This window comes from Hibiscus syriacus, unplaced genomic scaffold, assembly GCF_006381635.1.
Source record: "Hibiscus syriacus cultivar Baekdansim isolate YM2019G1 unplaced genomic scaffold, ASM638163v2 tig00110458_pilon, whole genome shotgun sequence".
Taxonomy (NCBI): Eukaryota; Viridiplantae; Streptophyta; class Magnoliopsida; order Malvales; family Malvaceae; genus Hibiscus; species Hibiscus syriacus.
In genome coordinates this window covers 250,021-268,088 of record NW_024062745.1, presented here as the reverse complement: position 1 = coordinate 268,088, position 18,068 = coordinate 250,021, and the positions used below count along the sequence as shown (strand labels likewise).

The window sequence follows — 18,068 nt, the reverse complement described above, 5'->3', positions numbered from 1 at the left end:
ATCAAATAAGACTGCAAATGAGAATATTAATGATATTAATTACACTTAGAAACAATATTTATTAGGATGACATAAAAATAGCATTGGATAATACTCGAGAAACGATCAGGACAACTGAGTTCCTTTAGAAAATGCTAACATTATCGAAAGTATAGATTCAGTCCAGATATATCCTTAGGTAGGGTCAAGGCCCTTCTAACTATGTTTTTCGAGGCCTTAACACTCTTTAGAAGAAAGTGTGGGTTAGTCAGGGGTATGGTTTTTGATGCAGAGAATTTCGGGGCCATATACATGGTAGACTAGAAGGGTGTGTGAGCTCCGAGATGCAGAACCCTCAGCCACACCATGATGTCTACCATAGCGTAGAGAGTAATACTCACTAAAGTTGTTTTAAAATAGACTAGCTTGGGCGCAAGGTCCAAACTCAAGGAGTGGGCTAGTAGACCAGAAAAATTAGTAGAACATATAGCAGTGGACTTGATAGCTTGAGCATGTCATGAACACTTTAAGTATGGCTTAGTTGTTAGTGTGGCACTGGGCTAGTTAGCTCAGTGTTTGGAATTTATTTCCTTCTGTAGGTTAGACGAGGAGCAGTCCGAGGACTTTTTGGGACCAACAGTGATCCAGACCCAGTAGTGCAGAGTACTTATAGAGGGCATATATACATGTGAACCCCTTTGTATATTTTTGTTTGGGTCATTTTTTAGCGATGGTCTGTATGATTTCAAATAATATTTTTGGGAGCTCCTGATGTAATCATTTTATTTAAATTTTGGTTGATCCATTTTAGCGTGATTGATTACAATGGTCATTTTTAAAACGGAAAAATTTACAAGAAAATTTTGGTTAACCACTCCGGTGGTTTCATGTAGCATTTTGATCGGTCGACTGTGTGTCGTACTGGTTTAGGGAGTTACAAGATTCATTCTATTTGCATATAAATTCCATAAATGAGGAGGTTATCTAGTTGATGCATTGAGTGAGCTCTAAAACTAAGTTACTTAAGTTTAACGTCATATCTATTCTTATGAATATATTCAATAATTTAGTTATAATATCATAACGATTATCATCAAACAAAATAAAAACATGATCGAAAACAAAGAACACCAAAATTTATGTGAAAACCCCAAAAGGAAAAAACCACGGGCAGAGGAGAATGGTTTTAGTAATATGAAGGAAGAAAATATAAGAGTATTTTGGTGAAAGAAAAACTTTGATATCTAATCGTTTAACCTTTGTATCTATTTATGGGATAAATACTTGATTACAAAGGAAAACTAAATAAAGTATAAATATATTTTAGTAAAGTTATCTACTTTTAATCAAACTATGATTCTTACTTTCCCAAATTTAAATATTAATTAATTTGTGTCACTTTAAATTTATGTCAAACTCTAACAAATCTCCACCTTGACGTGAATTCTGAAAGTGCAAAGGTTTCAAGATAAAACACCAAAATTTGATGAGGCACCCAAACTCAACAAAAAAATCTTCACTTCAAAGAAAAAGTTCTCCACCTCTTCCACAACACCCCTCAAAGGGGTAATCTTCAGTAATGGATACTGACTGAATCCAAGCTTTTTCTAAGTTTAGATTTAGTCTTCAGATCGACATGGTTATCATAAGTGTCAATTTTGCTCACAAATGTTTCAACACGAGCAATATTAAGCACAACACAATCCCGATCATCAATGATAATTCTATCTTCAAATTCGTTATGCCCACGAAATTGAACTCTTTTCTGCTTCACATAACCATTCTACCCACGGTAATCTTGTTCAATAACAAATCTTGTTTTGCTTAATTTAGTCAAGATGTTTTTACCAGTAACATCGTTGTTTGACATGGGAGGAAACATCAGTTACATTATCTAAAACTGTTGAACATTGAAGAACATAAAACTTGACATTCTTTTTTTGCCTTTTCATCACAACAAGAGAGACTTTGAAAATTTTAATAGCTCCACCTTCACTGTAGAATTTGTACCCATTTGAATCTAATGTCTCTAAAGTAATTAGATTTCTACTCAAATCTGGAAGACGTCTCACATTTCCAAGTGTTTGAACAATCCCATCAAATATCCTAATCTTGATTGTGCCAATACATGTAACTTTACAAGAGACATTATTTCCCAAAAATATATCACTTGTAGATACAACTTTATATGTCGTAAACTAGTCACGATTAGGACTCATATAAAAACTGCTATTAGAGTCAAGTATTCACTCATCACTTGTTTATAGAGTTGTTAGTCGTAACTGGGAGTTCTTTGTCATCTCATTTCTCTGCTACACCGACCTCACCAAAATTTTCAAAAGTTTTGCTCTTCAGTTTATCTCTTAATTTTATTATGTAACTTGTAAAACTTCGATTTAACATGACCTTTCTTTTTACAAAAGTGGCAGGTTTTACCTAGATTGAAAGATTTTGATCTGCCCCTTCTTATACTACCAGAAGAACACTCACCTTTTCTTTCATGGTCTGAGCTAGTCGATCCATGCACCACGATACCTTATACATGGGACTTGAAACCAGATACAAGATGTTTCATCTTGTCAAATGAGTGTAGGCCATTGTACACTTCTTCAAGTGTAAGTATTTCACGACTGTACAGGATTGTATATCTAAAAGATGAGTAGGAAGGAGGCAGTGAACATAGGAGGATCAATCCTATGTCTTTATGGTCATACTTCACTTCTAAAGTCTCTTGATCAGAGACAGTTTCCTTGAATGTGGTTAGGTGCTATTAAAGAAACGAACTATCCACCAACTTGAGCGAATAAAGACGTCGCTTTAATTGCAACTTGTTGGTTAACACTTCTACATGCATAGTTGCTCCAATTTCGCCCACAAAGAAGCAACTGTTTTTTTCTTTCAACACATCCTGTAAAATTTGATTTGATAAGTGTAAACAAATCTGAGAAAGGGTTTTACAATGCTTACGTTTTTCCTTATTCGTCCATTGTGTTGATGGATTCTCATTAAATCCTTCTATTACATCTTCGAGATCTAATTGTGCAAAAACATCCCGAATCTTCACTTGCCACAACGAGAATCTGGTGTTATGATCTAACAGTGAAATATAATACTTTATTGTTGCCATAATATTGAATCAGAATTTCTGATACCAATTTGTTATAATATCGAACAATTATCCGCAAACAAATAAATATGATCGAAAATAAAGAACACCAAGACTTACATGGAAAAACCACGAGCAGAGAAGACGAATTTCGCTAATATGAAAAAGGAAAATATAAGAGGGTTTTGACAAAAGAAAATTTTGATATCTAACTCTTTACCCTTAATATCTATTTATAGAGATAAATAATTAATTACAAACGAAAAATAAATAAAATAGAAATATAATTTAATAAAGTTATATACTTTTAGTCAAACTATAACTATTACTTTCTCAAATTTAAATATTAATTAATTTTTGCCACTTTAAAATCGAATAAAACTAACAATTTTTTCATATTTGAGGATCATATCTTATGCACTTGTTTGGAATATATTCAACATGTCTAAAACACATTTTTTTACTATATTAAAATACATCTCCAAAGGTAAAACAGTCGATATCATCTCTAACATCTTAAAATCTCCCTCAACGTATTCGATTGTTTCTGGCTAATATTTACAGATCGAAACTTGCATGCACGATCACGACCTTTATAGGCAGTCGCAGTAACAAGACTAGCCCCATCTTACAATAAATACTACTACAATTATTGAGAACACTTTTCCAATAACAACAACAACAAAATGAAATAAATCATATTAGATCAATGATATTTAAATTTGAATATTTCACTTGTATTTCATATATTAGATCAATGAATACATCACCTATTTATACAAATAGTTTACTGCTAGGCTAAGGAAGTAACAAACTAACTACACGTAACTAACCCTTAACTACTGCCAACACTCCCCCTCAATTTGGTAGTTGAAAAACATTTTTTTAACCCCAACTTGGAAATTAGTACTCATGTTGATGAACTCCCAATGCTTTTGTCATCAGATCTGCTAATTGTTCTCCTGTTCGTACATGCTCTAATTGTATCACCCCTTCTTGAATTTTTCTCTCACAAAGTGACAATCAATTTCTCTGTGTTTTGTTCTCTCATGGAAAACAAGGTTCGCTGCTATTTTGCAAAGTTGTCTTTCTGTCGCACAACATTTGTGTAGTGCCTTCCATATTAATCTTTAGCTTTTTCAACAAACCTTGCAATCATACTACTACTGCTGCTGTAACCTCCATACTCCTGTACTCAGCCTCTGCTGATGAACGTGCCACCGTACTTTGTTTCTTTGATTTCCAGGATATCAAAGAATCCCCTAACTTGATGCAAAAACCAGTTACGGACTTTCTCGAAAAATGGCATGATGCCTAGTTCGAATCACAAGAAGCCATCAACTGACATTTACTCTTGGAACTCAAGAAAATTCCTTTTCCTGGACTTCCCTTGATGCATCTTACAACCCTCAAAGCAGCATCTAGATGCGATCGTTTTGGCTACTGCATAAATTGACAGTGTGTAGACAGCAAATGTGATATCCGGCCTTGTATTAGTTAAGTAAATCAACCTTCCTATGAGTCTTTGGTATGCCGTCTTGTCTTCCAACAACTCATCAGCCTCATTTGTGCTTCCATCAAACTCCACCGGAGTCAACTTCTTGTTTACTTCTAAGGGAGTCACTGCTGACTTAGTTCCCCCTATCCCCGTATCTTCAATTAATTCCAAAGCGTATTTTCATTGATTTAAGACTATACCTTCTGCTGTTCGTAATACTTCTAGGCCCAAGAAATACCTCAATTCACCTAAATCCTTCATTCTGAAATTTTTGTGCAGTCTTCTTCATTCTTCAATCATATGTCTATCATTGCCTGTTATTAAATCAACATGATGACCACCTTGTTTCCTTGTTACTTAGCAAACAACGAATAATCAAACTTGCTTTGTTGATAGCCTTTGGACAACAAGGCTTCGGTCAACTTCAAATTCCACTGTCGCGAAGCTTGCTTTAGCCCATAAAGCGACTTTTGCAGCCTACATACCCGAGTCTCCCCCTGGCTGAAAAACCCTTAGGCAAGGTCGTCATATAAATTTCTTCAGCCAAATCACCTTGCAAGAAAGAATTGTAGACATCTAGCTGGTAAAGTGGCCAACTGAAAATGGAAACGAAAGCAAGAATGAGAGGAACCGTGCCAATCTTGGCAACCAGGGAGAAAGTATCACCATAACCGACCCCTTCCTTTTGAGTGTACCCTTTTGCGACAAAACAAGCCTTAAAATGCTCCACATCACCATTAGCTTTATACTTAATCTTGTACACCCATTTACACCCAATCGGTGTCTTCCACGGAGGTAATGGAACGACCGACCATGTGCTGTTTGATTCCAAAGCAGAGATTTCCTCATTCATGGCTCGGATCCAAGAAGGGTCTTTAATGGCATCATGAAAAGTCTTAGGTTCAACCAAATTAGAGGTTAAAGAAAGAAAATTTTGAGTTCGAGAAGGCAAATGAAAATAAGAAATATGAGAAGAAATATGATATTTACTTGGAAGGGAAGAAGATTGGCAAGAGTGAACATAATCATTGAGCCAAGGGGGTGGTTTAATCGACCTAGATGATTTTCGTGGAAGAGGATGAATAATGGAGGATGACTCGGCAACAGGAATTTCTTGATTTCCAGAAATAGGCAGGGATGTCTTAGGAGACTCGTGTGAAAAAGAATGTATAGGAGAAGACCCAACAACAGGAGAATGACTTGATGAATTCTATGGTGCAATAAACGGTTCTGAAGAATCAATAGAAGGAATGGCAGCAACGGGATGAGCAGGGGAAAATCAAGTTGCAAAAAATCTGAATAAGAAGGTTGAGAAGATTGTGGGAAAAAAAACAGAGGATTTCGATAGATGAAAACGAAATGGAAAGATATTCTCTTTAAAGACCACATCACTATTCACCAAAAAATAATGTGTCGCAAGATTGACTAGGATATATCCTTTTTGGATGGACGAATAACCCATAAAAACAGAAGGGATCGCCTGAGGAGAAAATTTGACAACAGGATTGGTCTGCATAGCATAACAAAGACAGCCAAAAATTCGCATATGAGACAAATTAGGAGCCTTCTTAAAGAACACTTCATAAGGACATTTCCATGCTAAAATAGATGTAGGAAGCCTATTTATTATGTAACAAGCAGTAGAAACACACTCACCCCAAAATTTTATTGGCAATTTTGAATGAAAACGAAGAGCTTGAGCAATTTCTAACAAATGCCTATGCTTTCGCTCAGCTACCCATTCTGCTGAGGAGTCCTAACACAAGGAGACTGATGAATAATCCCAAGGGAAGTAAAGAACTCTGAACACTCACCAATAAAAAATTCAGAACCGTTATCGCTGCGAATAGTCTTAATGTTGGTAGAATGTTGGTTTTGAACAAAGGAATGGAATTTTTTGAGAAAAAAAGTAGCACCACTTTTAGAATTCATCAAGTAAACCCATGTCATCTCATCAACAACAGTAAAAAAAGAATCAATGTGCGAAATGGGCGGAAAAACGATAAGGACCCCAGAAATCAATGTGCACAAGCTCAAAAGGAACACTAGATCGAGAAGTACTAATCGGAAAGGGTAATCTAGTTTGTTTAGCCAACAGCCAAACATGACAATTAGTAACATTCTCAAGATGCAAATTAATGTTATGCAAGAAGGAAGACTTATGAAGTGTAGCAATAGGGGCATGACCCAAACAGGCATGCCAAACTGAATTTTTATTAACAGAAGGTTTGGACAACGAATTGGTACAAACAGAAGTAAAAACTGGAAAAGTGGTATTAGAAGAAGGAGAACTACAAGGGTTACCATATGACACAGCAGGCGCAAGACTTGAAGAATTAAAGAGATACAAGCCTCAAGACTCATTACCAATCCCCTTCATCCTTCCACTGTAAAGATCATATAAAACACAAAAATCGAGATAGAAATTAATTTAATACTACAATTGAGGTCACGAGTGAGTTTAGAAACTGAAAGTAAGTTGTGAGTAAAATGAGGGACATGAAGAACATTTGTAAGTTTGCTAGTGGAACCAAATGAACAAGACCCAACATGGGTGATAGGTATTGTTTACCATTTAGAATATGGACAAGGTGAGAATCCGGAGCACATGAAGTGGGAAAATCTAAGCTATGCCAGTCAGACACCATATGATCGGTAGCACCACTCTCCAAAATCCAATTAATAGATTCACAAGAAGTCATACCTTGCTGAATCATACCTGCACAAATAGCAGCAGACTCAACAGATGAGGATTTATTCAGCAACCCAAGAATCTGGTTGTACTGGTCACGACGAGTGAAGACCGGAGCATGAACAACATTATCAAAAGAAAGACCCAAATCACTCTCATGAGGCAAGGATTCAGACATAGCAGCCATGACAGCAGAGGTACCCTTCTTTTTGGTGAATTTAAAATCTAGAGGAAAACCATGAAGACGGTAACAGTTCTCCTTCTTATGTCCACGAATCTTGCAATGATCGCAAGTACCATTAAAACGCCACCGTTCAGAAGAGCCAGAGGCCGATGAAAACATCACAGTAGCCTCAGAGAGAAGGGAAATGGAAGACAAGTGAGAACGCTGCAATTCTTCCTGAACAATCATTGAATAAGCCTGATTCACGGTCGGAATAGGTTTCATTAACAGAATTTGACTCCGAATTGCCATGTATGACTCATTCAAACCCATTAAGAACTGGAATAAGCGTTGTTGAGCAATATGGCGAAGAGTTTGCTGAGAACCCTCACAATCCACGATTTTGTTTTTCGCAAGAAGTGCGATAAGCATGGAGCGACTCCAAACGTTGTAATTGTCAACACCAACAAAACGATTAGACACCAATAAACCTCCCGGTGTATCGGACGGATGAAGAAAGAGGGGGTGATTGAAATCAATGACCAACTCATCCGTGGCCGGAGACATATTTTGGGAGAAAATGAAGAAATGAAGCCCTAAGGGAAAGAAAAATAACCGTCACCAAAAAGAAACCCAAACACACAAGGCCCAAGTAAAAAAGACCCAAATTGCTGATACCCTGTTAAGAAAGAATATTTCACTTGTATTTCATATATTAGATCAATGAATACATCACCTATTTATACAAATAGTTTGTTTACTGCTAGGCTAAGGAAGTAACAAACTACCCGTAATTAACCCTTAACTACTGCCAAAAACAGAGAAAAGAAAAGAAAAAGAGATGTATATTTCTTTCCTTTAATTCCCGAAAAATTTACATAAAATCAGTAAGAATCAAAAGCAACGCTACTCCTCTTGGTGACAGCGTAGGTTTTACTTCTGGTAAACAATGAATCTTGTTTCTTATTATTATTTTCAACACGATGGACTTGATTATTTTCTTCGAATTCAAAAGGTTTATCTTCATCGATTCTTCCCATCCCGACACTGGAACTCTTGGGCAACTCTTTAGCTGCTCTCATCTGCTTCAATTGTTCTTGCAAGAACATCTCCACTTCGTTCTTATGACCCAAGCTCCTAGCCGACGCAGCCCTGATGAGATCCCTGAGATCTTCGTCGTCACGGCTGGATGCCGCCGAGCTCGCACTGAAGCTCCTCGGCAAGCCCGGGTATTGTCCCGCGTAATCACCGCCGCCTTGGCTGAAGCTGACGCTTGCGGCGCAACTCGTCAAGCTCTTAACGTAAAGATCCTTTGCTTTGCCCAGGGCTCTGAAGGGAATCATGATGAACCTCAGGAACTTGTTCTGTGAATGCACTTTGCGGCTCATTCTTGATAATGGAGATTTCAATGATTGGGAAAAATAAAATCTGGGTTTTGATGAGAAAGGTTGAAAAACAAAGAATTATTATGGAGGACAGAGAGTTGGGTATGGGGAGGTAGAGTTGAATGAAGGTAATTGGTGTAGTTCAGTAGTTGGAAGGGTTTTATAAGGTACTTGAGGATAAACTACATTAATGGGAGAAATCCGATGCTTTGTTGGATTTTGACTATTTCACAAGCACTCAGATTACACAAAACCATCAGATAAGACCCAGCATACGTGGAATGTGTCCTTAGAATTTTTTAAATATATATATATATATTCGTATTTAATTTATTGATTAATTAATTTAAATTAATATTATAAAGATATATTATGAGGTTACTCTCTTAATCTAACTTATTTTATTTATAATATTTAAATTCAAAACATTGCTTAAACGGGTTAATATCTCATCTTGTATTCTTGTCATACTTATTTTCTATCTATATAAAATTCAAAAGGATGATAATTTAGGTCTAATTACAAATTTCATCCATTTACTTTACAAAAGTTCAGAAATTAGTTCTACGTACCTCTTTAATTTATTGTAATTTGACCTTTGTATTTAGAAAGAACTTAATCTAATTTAATGATACTATTAAGTCTTTTTGTAATTTGTTGACCTAAAATCTGTATGTGATAAGAATTGGCAAGCCAAGAATCATCAATTCAATTATTTATATATAACTAATTAGCAAAATCTAATAGTTTAAGTTTAATGTTTATCAATAATTAAACTATTTTTTTTTTAATTTTCACAAAGTAGAAGGACTAGATCGTGAGAAATAAAGTGAATGGGTTAATATCTCAACTTTTTGTAAAGTAGATGGATGAAATTTTGAATTAAACCTGATAGCTTATACTATATAAATTTAGAGATATTTATATTTTTACTAATAACTTTTGCCCGTGTTAATTTAATATGATGCGTCTAAAAGAACAACGGCAGCCGTTGTTTGAAGAAGTTTGTTAGACTGCCGAATACCTTTTGACAGCTTCACTTCCTGTTTCCCCTTCCTTGTCATTTCCCAGTTCTCATCTCTTTGCCTAATTTTCAAACCGGCTTTACATGCCCCCTTTATTGAACACTTGTTTATTCCATTCATACCTTTGAACCTAAATATTTATTTTCTTAGAAGTGTCTTGTTTAAATAATTATGTTATAGTGTTTGTACATTATCAATACGATTTTTTTGTAAATGTTTTTCTAAATTAGTTTTTCCAACTTAAAAACGTTGTTTTTCAGCATTTTGGTGCAAATCAATAATCACGTTTTAATAGTGAATTTTTTATTGAAAATGAATTATTTAAAAATACTTCTATGTTTCGGACAGAATTTGGATCAAAATCACTTCTATAAAATACTCCTTTCTACTCAAATGAGACTGTTCAATAAAATACTCCTTTCTACTCATAAATTTAAAAATAATCATGTATGAAAAACTAAAAAACCAAAACTTGAATTCATTTCTAATTATGTGTTTAAGCACATTTAAATTAACGTTCTTATATCTCTCTTTCCTTTTAGTTTTTCTTCTTTATAATTTGTGTTAATTTTGTTGATCAATCCAACTTTTTCTTCTTTAATTTTGTTTAAACAAAGGCGACAGGGGTTTGATTCTGGTTTTCGCTCATCGGTTATCTTTTTTCTTTTTTTAATTTTTTAATAATAATAATTATGTCATTGTGACATGTTTTCTGTCTTTATTCTATGTTTATCTCTGTCTTTGTGGCACGTTTTCTATCTGCCTTTTGGTAGCTTACGATTTTATGTTGTTGTTTTCGTTTATCTTTTTTCATCAGTGTTTGATTTGACATCACCACGACTGATCAAGATGATACTTATTTATTATCATGATGATCTTCCCTGCTTTGGACTCTCGGATTGATTTCGATACGCATTTTACGTTCGCGGATAGTTTCTCACGTCGCTTGACTCTGATTTACGATTTGTCGGTGACCTTCAGTAGCTTCATCCCCTTTTATGGTTCGTTTACCGATACGGTCAGATTTGTTTCTATCATTATTTTGTTTAAGCATTGGTTGAATTTTTTAATCTTTTTTTTTTTCCTTGTGTGATCTATGTGGCTAGTTTTGGTGTCAATGGTTATATAAAAATGTTCCAATTATAATTTTGTTTACGTTTACATTATACTTATAAGTTTTCATTGTAATTCTGAATATTTTCTGTTTTTAATAAAACAAGTGGCTTTTTATTAAAAAATTAACGTTGTTATATATGTTACAAAAATAGCAATATTCGTTAAGGTGAGATTAGATCAATTTAAAATTTTGGGATTAATTTATATAATTAAACTGTTGACGGATTTCAATTAAAAAATTTAGTGATAAAAGTAAAATATTTATAATTTAACGACCAAAATGAAATAGAGTGTAAAAGTTTAATATTTAGCTATTTAGTTTATCCATGTATTATTGTATATGTTTGTTGGGTAACGTGAAGATACTTAAAATGAGGTTAGAAATGTTTCTTATTGTTTGGATTTTGTAAACTTTAGGTAACCTTGCCCAAGTTTCACATGACATCTTTTGTAAATTACTCAAATTTTTAAATTCTTAATCAATTTTTAATTACTAAATATTAAAGTAATTAAATAAAAGAGAATTTATTTGTATATTTGTTTTTAAAATATGTGATACTTGATAACGACGATATTTGACTGTCATTATAGTAAACCCTAAAAAAGGGACATTAATTTAGAAAATTAGACTTAAAACACCCAACGGTATAATAAATATGAACAACATTTAGGCCGCCGCTTCATTTTCAACGCCTGTTAAGCTTGGTTCCTTTTTTTTTTCTTCGTTTTGCTTAGGTGTTTAAACTTACATATTTGATAATAATCATTAAAAAATAATTGTTCATTATCACGTGGATTCCACGTTTCAAATATTATATCTGAATTTAAGTACTTTCTAGTTTCTCCCATACTAAAATGTAGTATATATATATATTGGTATAATCATCCGTATCTCTGATTTATTGATCGATTAATTTGGATCGGGTACTGCAGAAGCAAGGGAGACCCTTCTAATCCAGTTTGTTCCATTTGTAATCTTCAGGATTCGAACGTCTGACCTTGCTTAAGGGATATAATGTCTCATCTCACTATACCAACTAATTGTTGGTAAAATGTAGTAACATAATTGTATAATCACACGGAAAATTTTAGTTACAACATTAATAATTATATAATAATGGAAATGTCAAGAATTCTAATAAACTCAAGTGATTATAAAGTAGTATATGTTCTAAATACTCTCAACCATTTGACAATGAACACTCAATCACCCTACTACAATCATTAGTGCTCGAACCCGTAACCTCTAGGAACAATAACAATTCATTTAACCACTGAGGTAAATTGGTGTGTGCAATATAATTGGATCTTAATTCATATTATATTTGGTTATATATATATATATAATTGTATAAATTTAAACTTTAAATAATATTTATTATTATAAAAACCTAACCTTAAATTCTAAGAATATTTTACAAAAATTTAATTATTCGATTGTAAAAATTACTAATGATAATATTTATTTACAACACTTTTTTAAAATCCCGATAAATTTATCATTATTAGTGATTTTATGTTGAATATTCACTTAAGATATGAACAAAATAATAACAACACAACAATAATAATTTTAAACATACTATTACTACAACTAATAATAATGATAACATTCTAATGTGTGAATTAATAAGAATATCCTTAAGAAGTGAATATCTTAATTACATTAATTTTCACATTTTCTCTTAAGAATTGGGTGTGATTGGAATTATCTAACTATACACTATTCAATATGATCTAAATCATGATGATTGTTAAAAGCATGTTACAATTATATAATTATACTCCAAATTCAATTATAAAATGACGTTTATTCGAATTTTCATAAAATTATTCATGTAACTTTATTAATATATTCGAAAATTGAATTCTTAAAAATTCAATTATAAAGAACCCATTGAGTGGTCTCATTGGTTAAAGGGAGTATTGTTTTTCCTTGATATCTTGGTTTTTAGCGGCTACATTTTTAGGGAGTGTATTGTCAATAATTAAAAAATTATGAATATACATTACGTTACAATCATCTTATACTATTAAAAAGTTCAATTATAAAGATAATTATGACACCATAAAAGAGTTCATAATTGGAAGCATAGATGGATATTTTTTTTTTGTATTTTTAATGAAAAGGTCAAAAATATTCTGTTAACCCTGATCTCATAAAATAAAGGAAGAAAAGTGGTATTTTTCCATGAAAATAATCCCTATAGATAATTAATTAAACTACTTAAAATAGTGACGTGTATGTACGACCAGACTATTTTCGAGGAAAATCAAACAACCAATGTCGTGTACAATTATTTTTCAACAGCAAAGGATAGTCCAAGCATACTTATCATATAAATAAGACAATTTCAAAATATTGTTTGACTAATACTTGTAATAAGAGAGGGATACAATTTGTTTAAGGTAAGAGGAATGGAATTGTCAAAATATTAACATTATCCTCAAAAGTTGAATTGAATTTGAATCAGAAAATTCAACTTTTTTGCATTTATATTTTCTAATAATTTAATTTTATAATATGTTATTTTAATATAATATAAGTATAGATATATATATATATATATATATATATATATATATATCATATTTGAACATTTCATATAATTTGATTACCATTCTCTTATATTTATATTTACATTTAAATATGTATTCGACACAAATATTAAATACGAAAACGATAAAAAAAATTGAGTGACATAATACGCAAGTACCATCTTTAATCTTGAATCTGTTAGTATTTATATAAATATATAAAAACTTTAAACACTTAAAAACAATAAGCCCTTTTGGGTGGTTAACTAAGGGTCAATGTTATTATTGACTTGACATGACAATTTGAGGGCCCAATTGAAAAAAATAAAACTTTGAGGGCTTCTTCAATAATACATGTTTTTACTGTTAATTTATAATTTTCCTTTGAATGTGAGCCTATTTTAATAATTATTTTTATATAAAATATAATTAAAATAAAAATTAAACTAAAATAAGTAAGAAATTATAAATAAGGAAACTATTAATCATATATCACATGTTTTTCTTGTTTTTTGGGGGATAAAATATGCACACTTTTCTCTTAGTTTTTTTTCTTCAATTTGATCCTCCGAGACACCCTTCTGATTCTCCGACGCACCCTTCTAATATTACGTAGGGGTAAAAGAATATTCTATCAAACATGCTTTTTAAAAGATTCGATTGATGTGACAAATCTTTGAAATGTTTATATGACACTTTTGTTTATGTGACATTTAAAGGGTGTTATTTCAATAAATAAAAATATGTTATTTTATTGTTTAATCTCAAAAATGATATACTAAGATAAATTAAAAGATGGAAACGTCGACGAACTAAGCTTATAATAAATGTACAAAGATTTAAAGTTGAAATGAGAATAGAAGCGTTTAGATCAAGTTTATTTAAATTGTCTAGTCGTTCTTAGAAATTAAAATATACCCCATGAGCTAATGAGTGTTAGTACAAGTGGTTGAATCTCACCGTCACTCTTGGTGGGATTCAGAAATTAAGTCTTAAGAATTTACAAATTGTCCACTAAAAATGACGTTAGTAGGATTAAAACTTAGCGTTACAAGTTCAAATTTCTAAATTTCAACTATTTATGCCAAAACTAGTGTTTTCTCTAAATTTTTTATGTCAAGAGTCATGAGATTAAATTCTCATATTTGTTTCTACATGATATTTGTAAATTTTAGAGTTGAAAGAGTTTTGTGGTCTGTATATATTTTTTTTATTAAGTGAAGAGATATTATATTCTTAAAATAAATATTAAAATTTAAATTCATATTTTAAAATATTTATGATCATTCGATAAATTAATAAATATCTATTGAATACTCTCTTTGAATATATAAGAAGATGCATTGTGTCACGGGGCTAGACTGCTGCTAGCAAGCTCGTGAGGCCTTAGACGTTTTCAAGGTCGAAAATCGGCTAAGTGACCCGAACCTTCACTAAGCTAGAATGCTTAGAACGTTGGAAAACCCAAAGGAAATGGGGAAACAAAGAGATGGGTGCACAAAGGAAGAAGAGAGATTTGAGAGTGAATACTAGTTTGTATTTCTCAACTTGAAGTGTGTAAATGAAGGGGGGTGAGCCTCCTTTTATAGTTGGAGTCCCCTACAATGAACGGTTGTGATTAAAATACATCAATGGCTAAGCTGAGAGCTCTACACTATTTACAACAAGTGGGCAATGAGTTGGCATCATTATCTTCTAAGATAATGCTAAACAATTATCATGTCTCCAAGGTGGATTGGGTCAGCTCACTTGGGTCTTCTAGAAGGCCCAAAACGTGGTAAAGATAGTCCTTGGCAGCCTTGATTGCATTGAGTTCGGTCATGGGCTGGCGGTCTGGGACATTCTCCCCCACTAGTTCTAGCGACGCCCTCGTCGCGCGGCTAGAGTGAAACTGATCAATCTTATCTCGGAATTGCCATAAGTCTTTGGAAGGCTCCCAACTTCCTTCACTCTCGGGAAGTCCCTTCCACTGAACAAGGTATTCATGCCTTGGTCGATGTCCCACTCGATGAACGGCTCTCTCCGCATGGATGGCTTCTACTTCCTTCTCGTAAGAGACTTTTACCCCGACTGGCGCTCGGTGTGACTTGCCTCGATCTAGCTCCTCCTTGTCCTGATGGTATGGCTTCAACAAACTCACATGGAACACAGGATGAGCTTTGATGGTTGGAGGCAACTCCAATCTGTAGGCCATGGTGCCTACTCGCTTTAGAACCTTGAAAGGCCCCTCGTATCTTCGCACAAGCCCTTTGTGATATGGGTTGCACAAGATGCCACTTAATTTGCCAAGGACTAGGTCACCAACCTCAAAATTGACATCCCGACGCTTTCGATCCGCCCACTTCTTGGTTCGCTTCCCGGCCTTGTGCAAACAAGCTCGGGCTAGTTCATGTTGCTCTTGCCACTCCTTGGCAAATTGGTATGTTGTTGGATTCGGCCCCTTGTATCCGGTCGCGATTGCATTTGGGGTGAGCGGTTATTGCCCGGTAACTATCTCAAATAGACTTTGATTGGTCGCTTCACTCCTCTACAAATTGTAGGAAAATTGGGATGTATCCAACAATTTTGGCCAGTCACGTTGCGTGGCACTCACATAGTGCCTTAAGTAAGTCTCCACGAGCGCATTCACTCTCTCGGTCTGCCCATCCGTCTGTGGATGAACACTCGTTGAGAAGTTCAAGCTTGATCCCATCAACTTGAACAACTCCTTCCAGAACCTCCCAGTGAACCTTGTGTCCCGATCACTGATAATCGTTTTCGGTACGCCCCAGTACTTTACCACGTGCTTTAGAAAAAGTCGAGCGGCGTCCTCGGCTGGGCATACTTTGGATGCTGGGATAAAAGTTTTATACTTGGAAAATCTATTGATCACTACCATGATGCTAGAAAATCCATCGGTAACTGGCAGACCGACAATAAAATCCATGGAAAGGCTTTCCCATGGTCTCTCAGGGATTGGCAAAGGTTGCAACAATCCAGCTGGTTTCTTCAGCTCAATCTTGTCTTGCTGGCACACAAGACATGTCTTCACATAGGCCTCAACATCATTGCCCATGTGCGGCCAGTAATAGTGTTCGGCTATTAAGGCCAAAGTCCGGTGGATCCCCGAATGTCCTTCCCACTTAGAATCGTGACATTCCTTCATGAGCTCCTTTCGCAATCCTTCAAATTACGGCACATAGAGGCAGTGTCCTCGAGCATACAATAAGCCTCCCTCGAGCCAAAACTTTCGAGTCTTACCCTCAGTGGCAAGCTCAATCAACGAAGCAGCTATTGGATCATGTGACAACCCCTCTTTGATGCGTTCCCGCATCTGTCCCATCGGCATACTGACAAACTCCATGTCGTACCTTCGGCTTAAGGCATCGGCTACGAAATTTACTTTCCTAGATTTGTGCTCGAAGGACAAATAAAACTCGGCAAGAAACTCTTGCCATCGAGCCTGCTTCGGTGATAACTTCTTCTGGGTTAGGAAGTAACTGTTGGCAACATTGTCAGTAAACACTATGAACTTGGACCCAAGTAAATAATGTCGCCATGTGCGCAAGCAGTGCACAACCGCTGTCATCTCTTTCTCGTGGACCGTGTATCGCCTTTCGGTCTCATTTAGCTTCCGGCTTTCGTAAGCAACCGGATGTCCTTCTTGTATCAAGATCCCACCAATAGCAACGTCGGATGCATCGGTGAACACTTCAAAGGACTTGTTGTATCAGGCAGCACCAAGACTGGCTCGCTTATCATAGCAAGCTTGAGTTCGTCAAAGGCACTTTGACACTTCGGGCTCCAATCCCACCTCTTGTCTTTCTTCAATAACTCGGTCAAGGGGACAGCGATTTTAGAGTATCCTTTGACAAAATACCGGTAATAGTTGGCCAACCCCAAGAATGACCTCAGCTCCGTCACCTTGGTTGGCACCTTCCATTCTTCAATGGCTCGAATCTTGTCCCGATCCATCTAGATCTTGCCACCTCCAACAATGTGGCCAAGGAAAGGAACCTCCGTCTGGGCAAATGAGCACTTCTCCTCTTTAACATAGAGCTCATTGTCTCGCAATACCAAGAACACTTGCCTCAAGTGTTCGACATGCTCCTCCAACGTCTTGCTATAGATGACGATGTCGTCGAGGTAGACTACAACGAATCGATCTAAAAAGGGCTGCAACACCTTGTTCATCAAGGTGCAGAAAGTGGCTGGAGCATTCGTGAGGCCAAAGGGCATCACAAGGTATTCATAAGAACCGTACCTGGTCACGCAGGCTGTCTTCGGTTCATCTCCCTCGGCTATCCTCACTTGGTAATAGCCAGATCGCAAGTCCAACTTTGTGAACCACCTTACACCACCAAGTTGATCGAACAAGTCCGCAATGAGAGGAATCAGATACTTGTTCTTCACCGTGAGCTTATTCAAAGCCCGGTAATTGATGCACATCTCAAGGAACCATCGTGCTTCTTTTGAAATAACACCAGAGCTCCATATGGGGACTTTGATGGTCGGATGTAACCAGCATCGAGGAGATCCTTCAACTGTCTGCGCATCTCCTCTAGCTCGGGCGGAGCCATTCGGTAA

General features: G+C 35.1%; 1 protein-coding gene across 1 annotated transcript; it reads right to left on the bottom strand.

Moving 5' to 3' along the window:
• Positions 1 to 8,322: 8,322 nt before the first annotated feature.
• LOC120126442 lies at positions 8,323 to 8,826 on the bottom strand. The gene has a single exon (XM_039144643.1). It carries the CDS (start codon positions 8,824 to 8,826, stop codon positions 8,323 to 8,325), a length of 504 nt encoding a protein of 167 aa, XP_039000574.1.
• Between the last annotated feature and the right edge of the window lie 9,242 nt (positions 8,827 to 18,068).

Coding starts and splice junctions, on each gene's coding strand:
- LOC120126442 (XM_039144643.1), bottom strand. CDS start 8,826: ATGAGCCGCAAAGTGCATTCACAGAACAAGTTCCTGAGGTTCATCATG.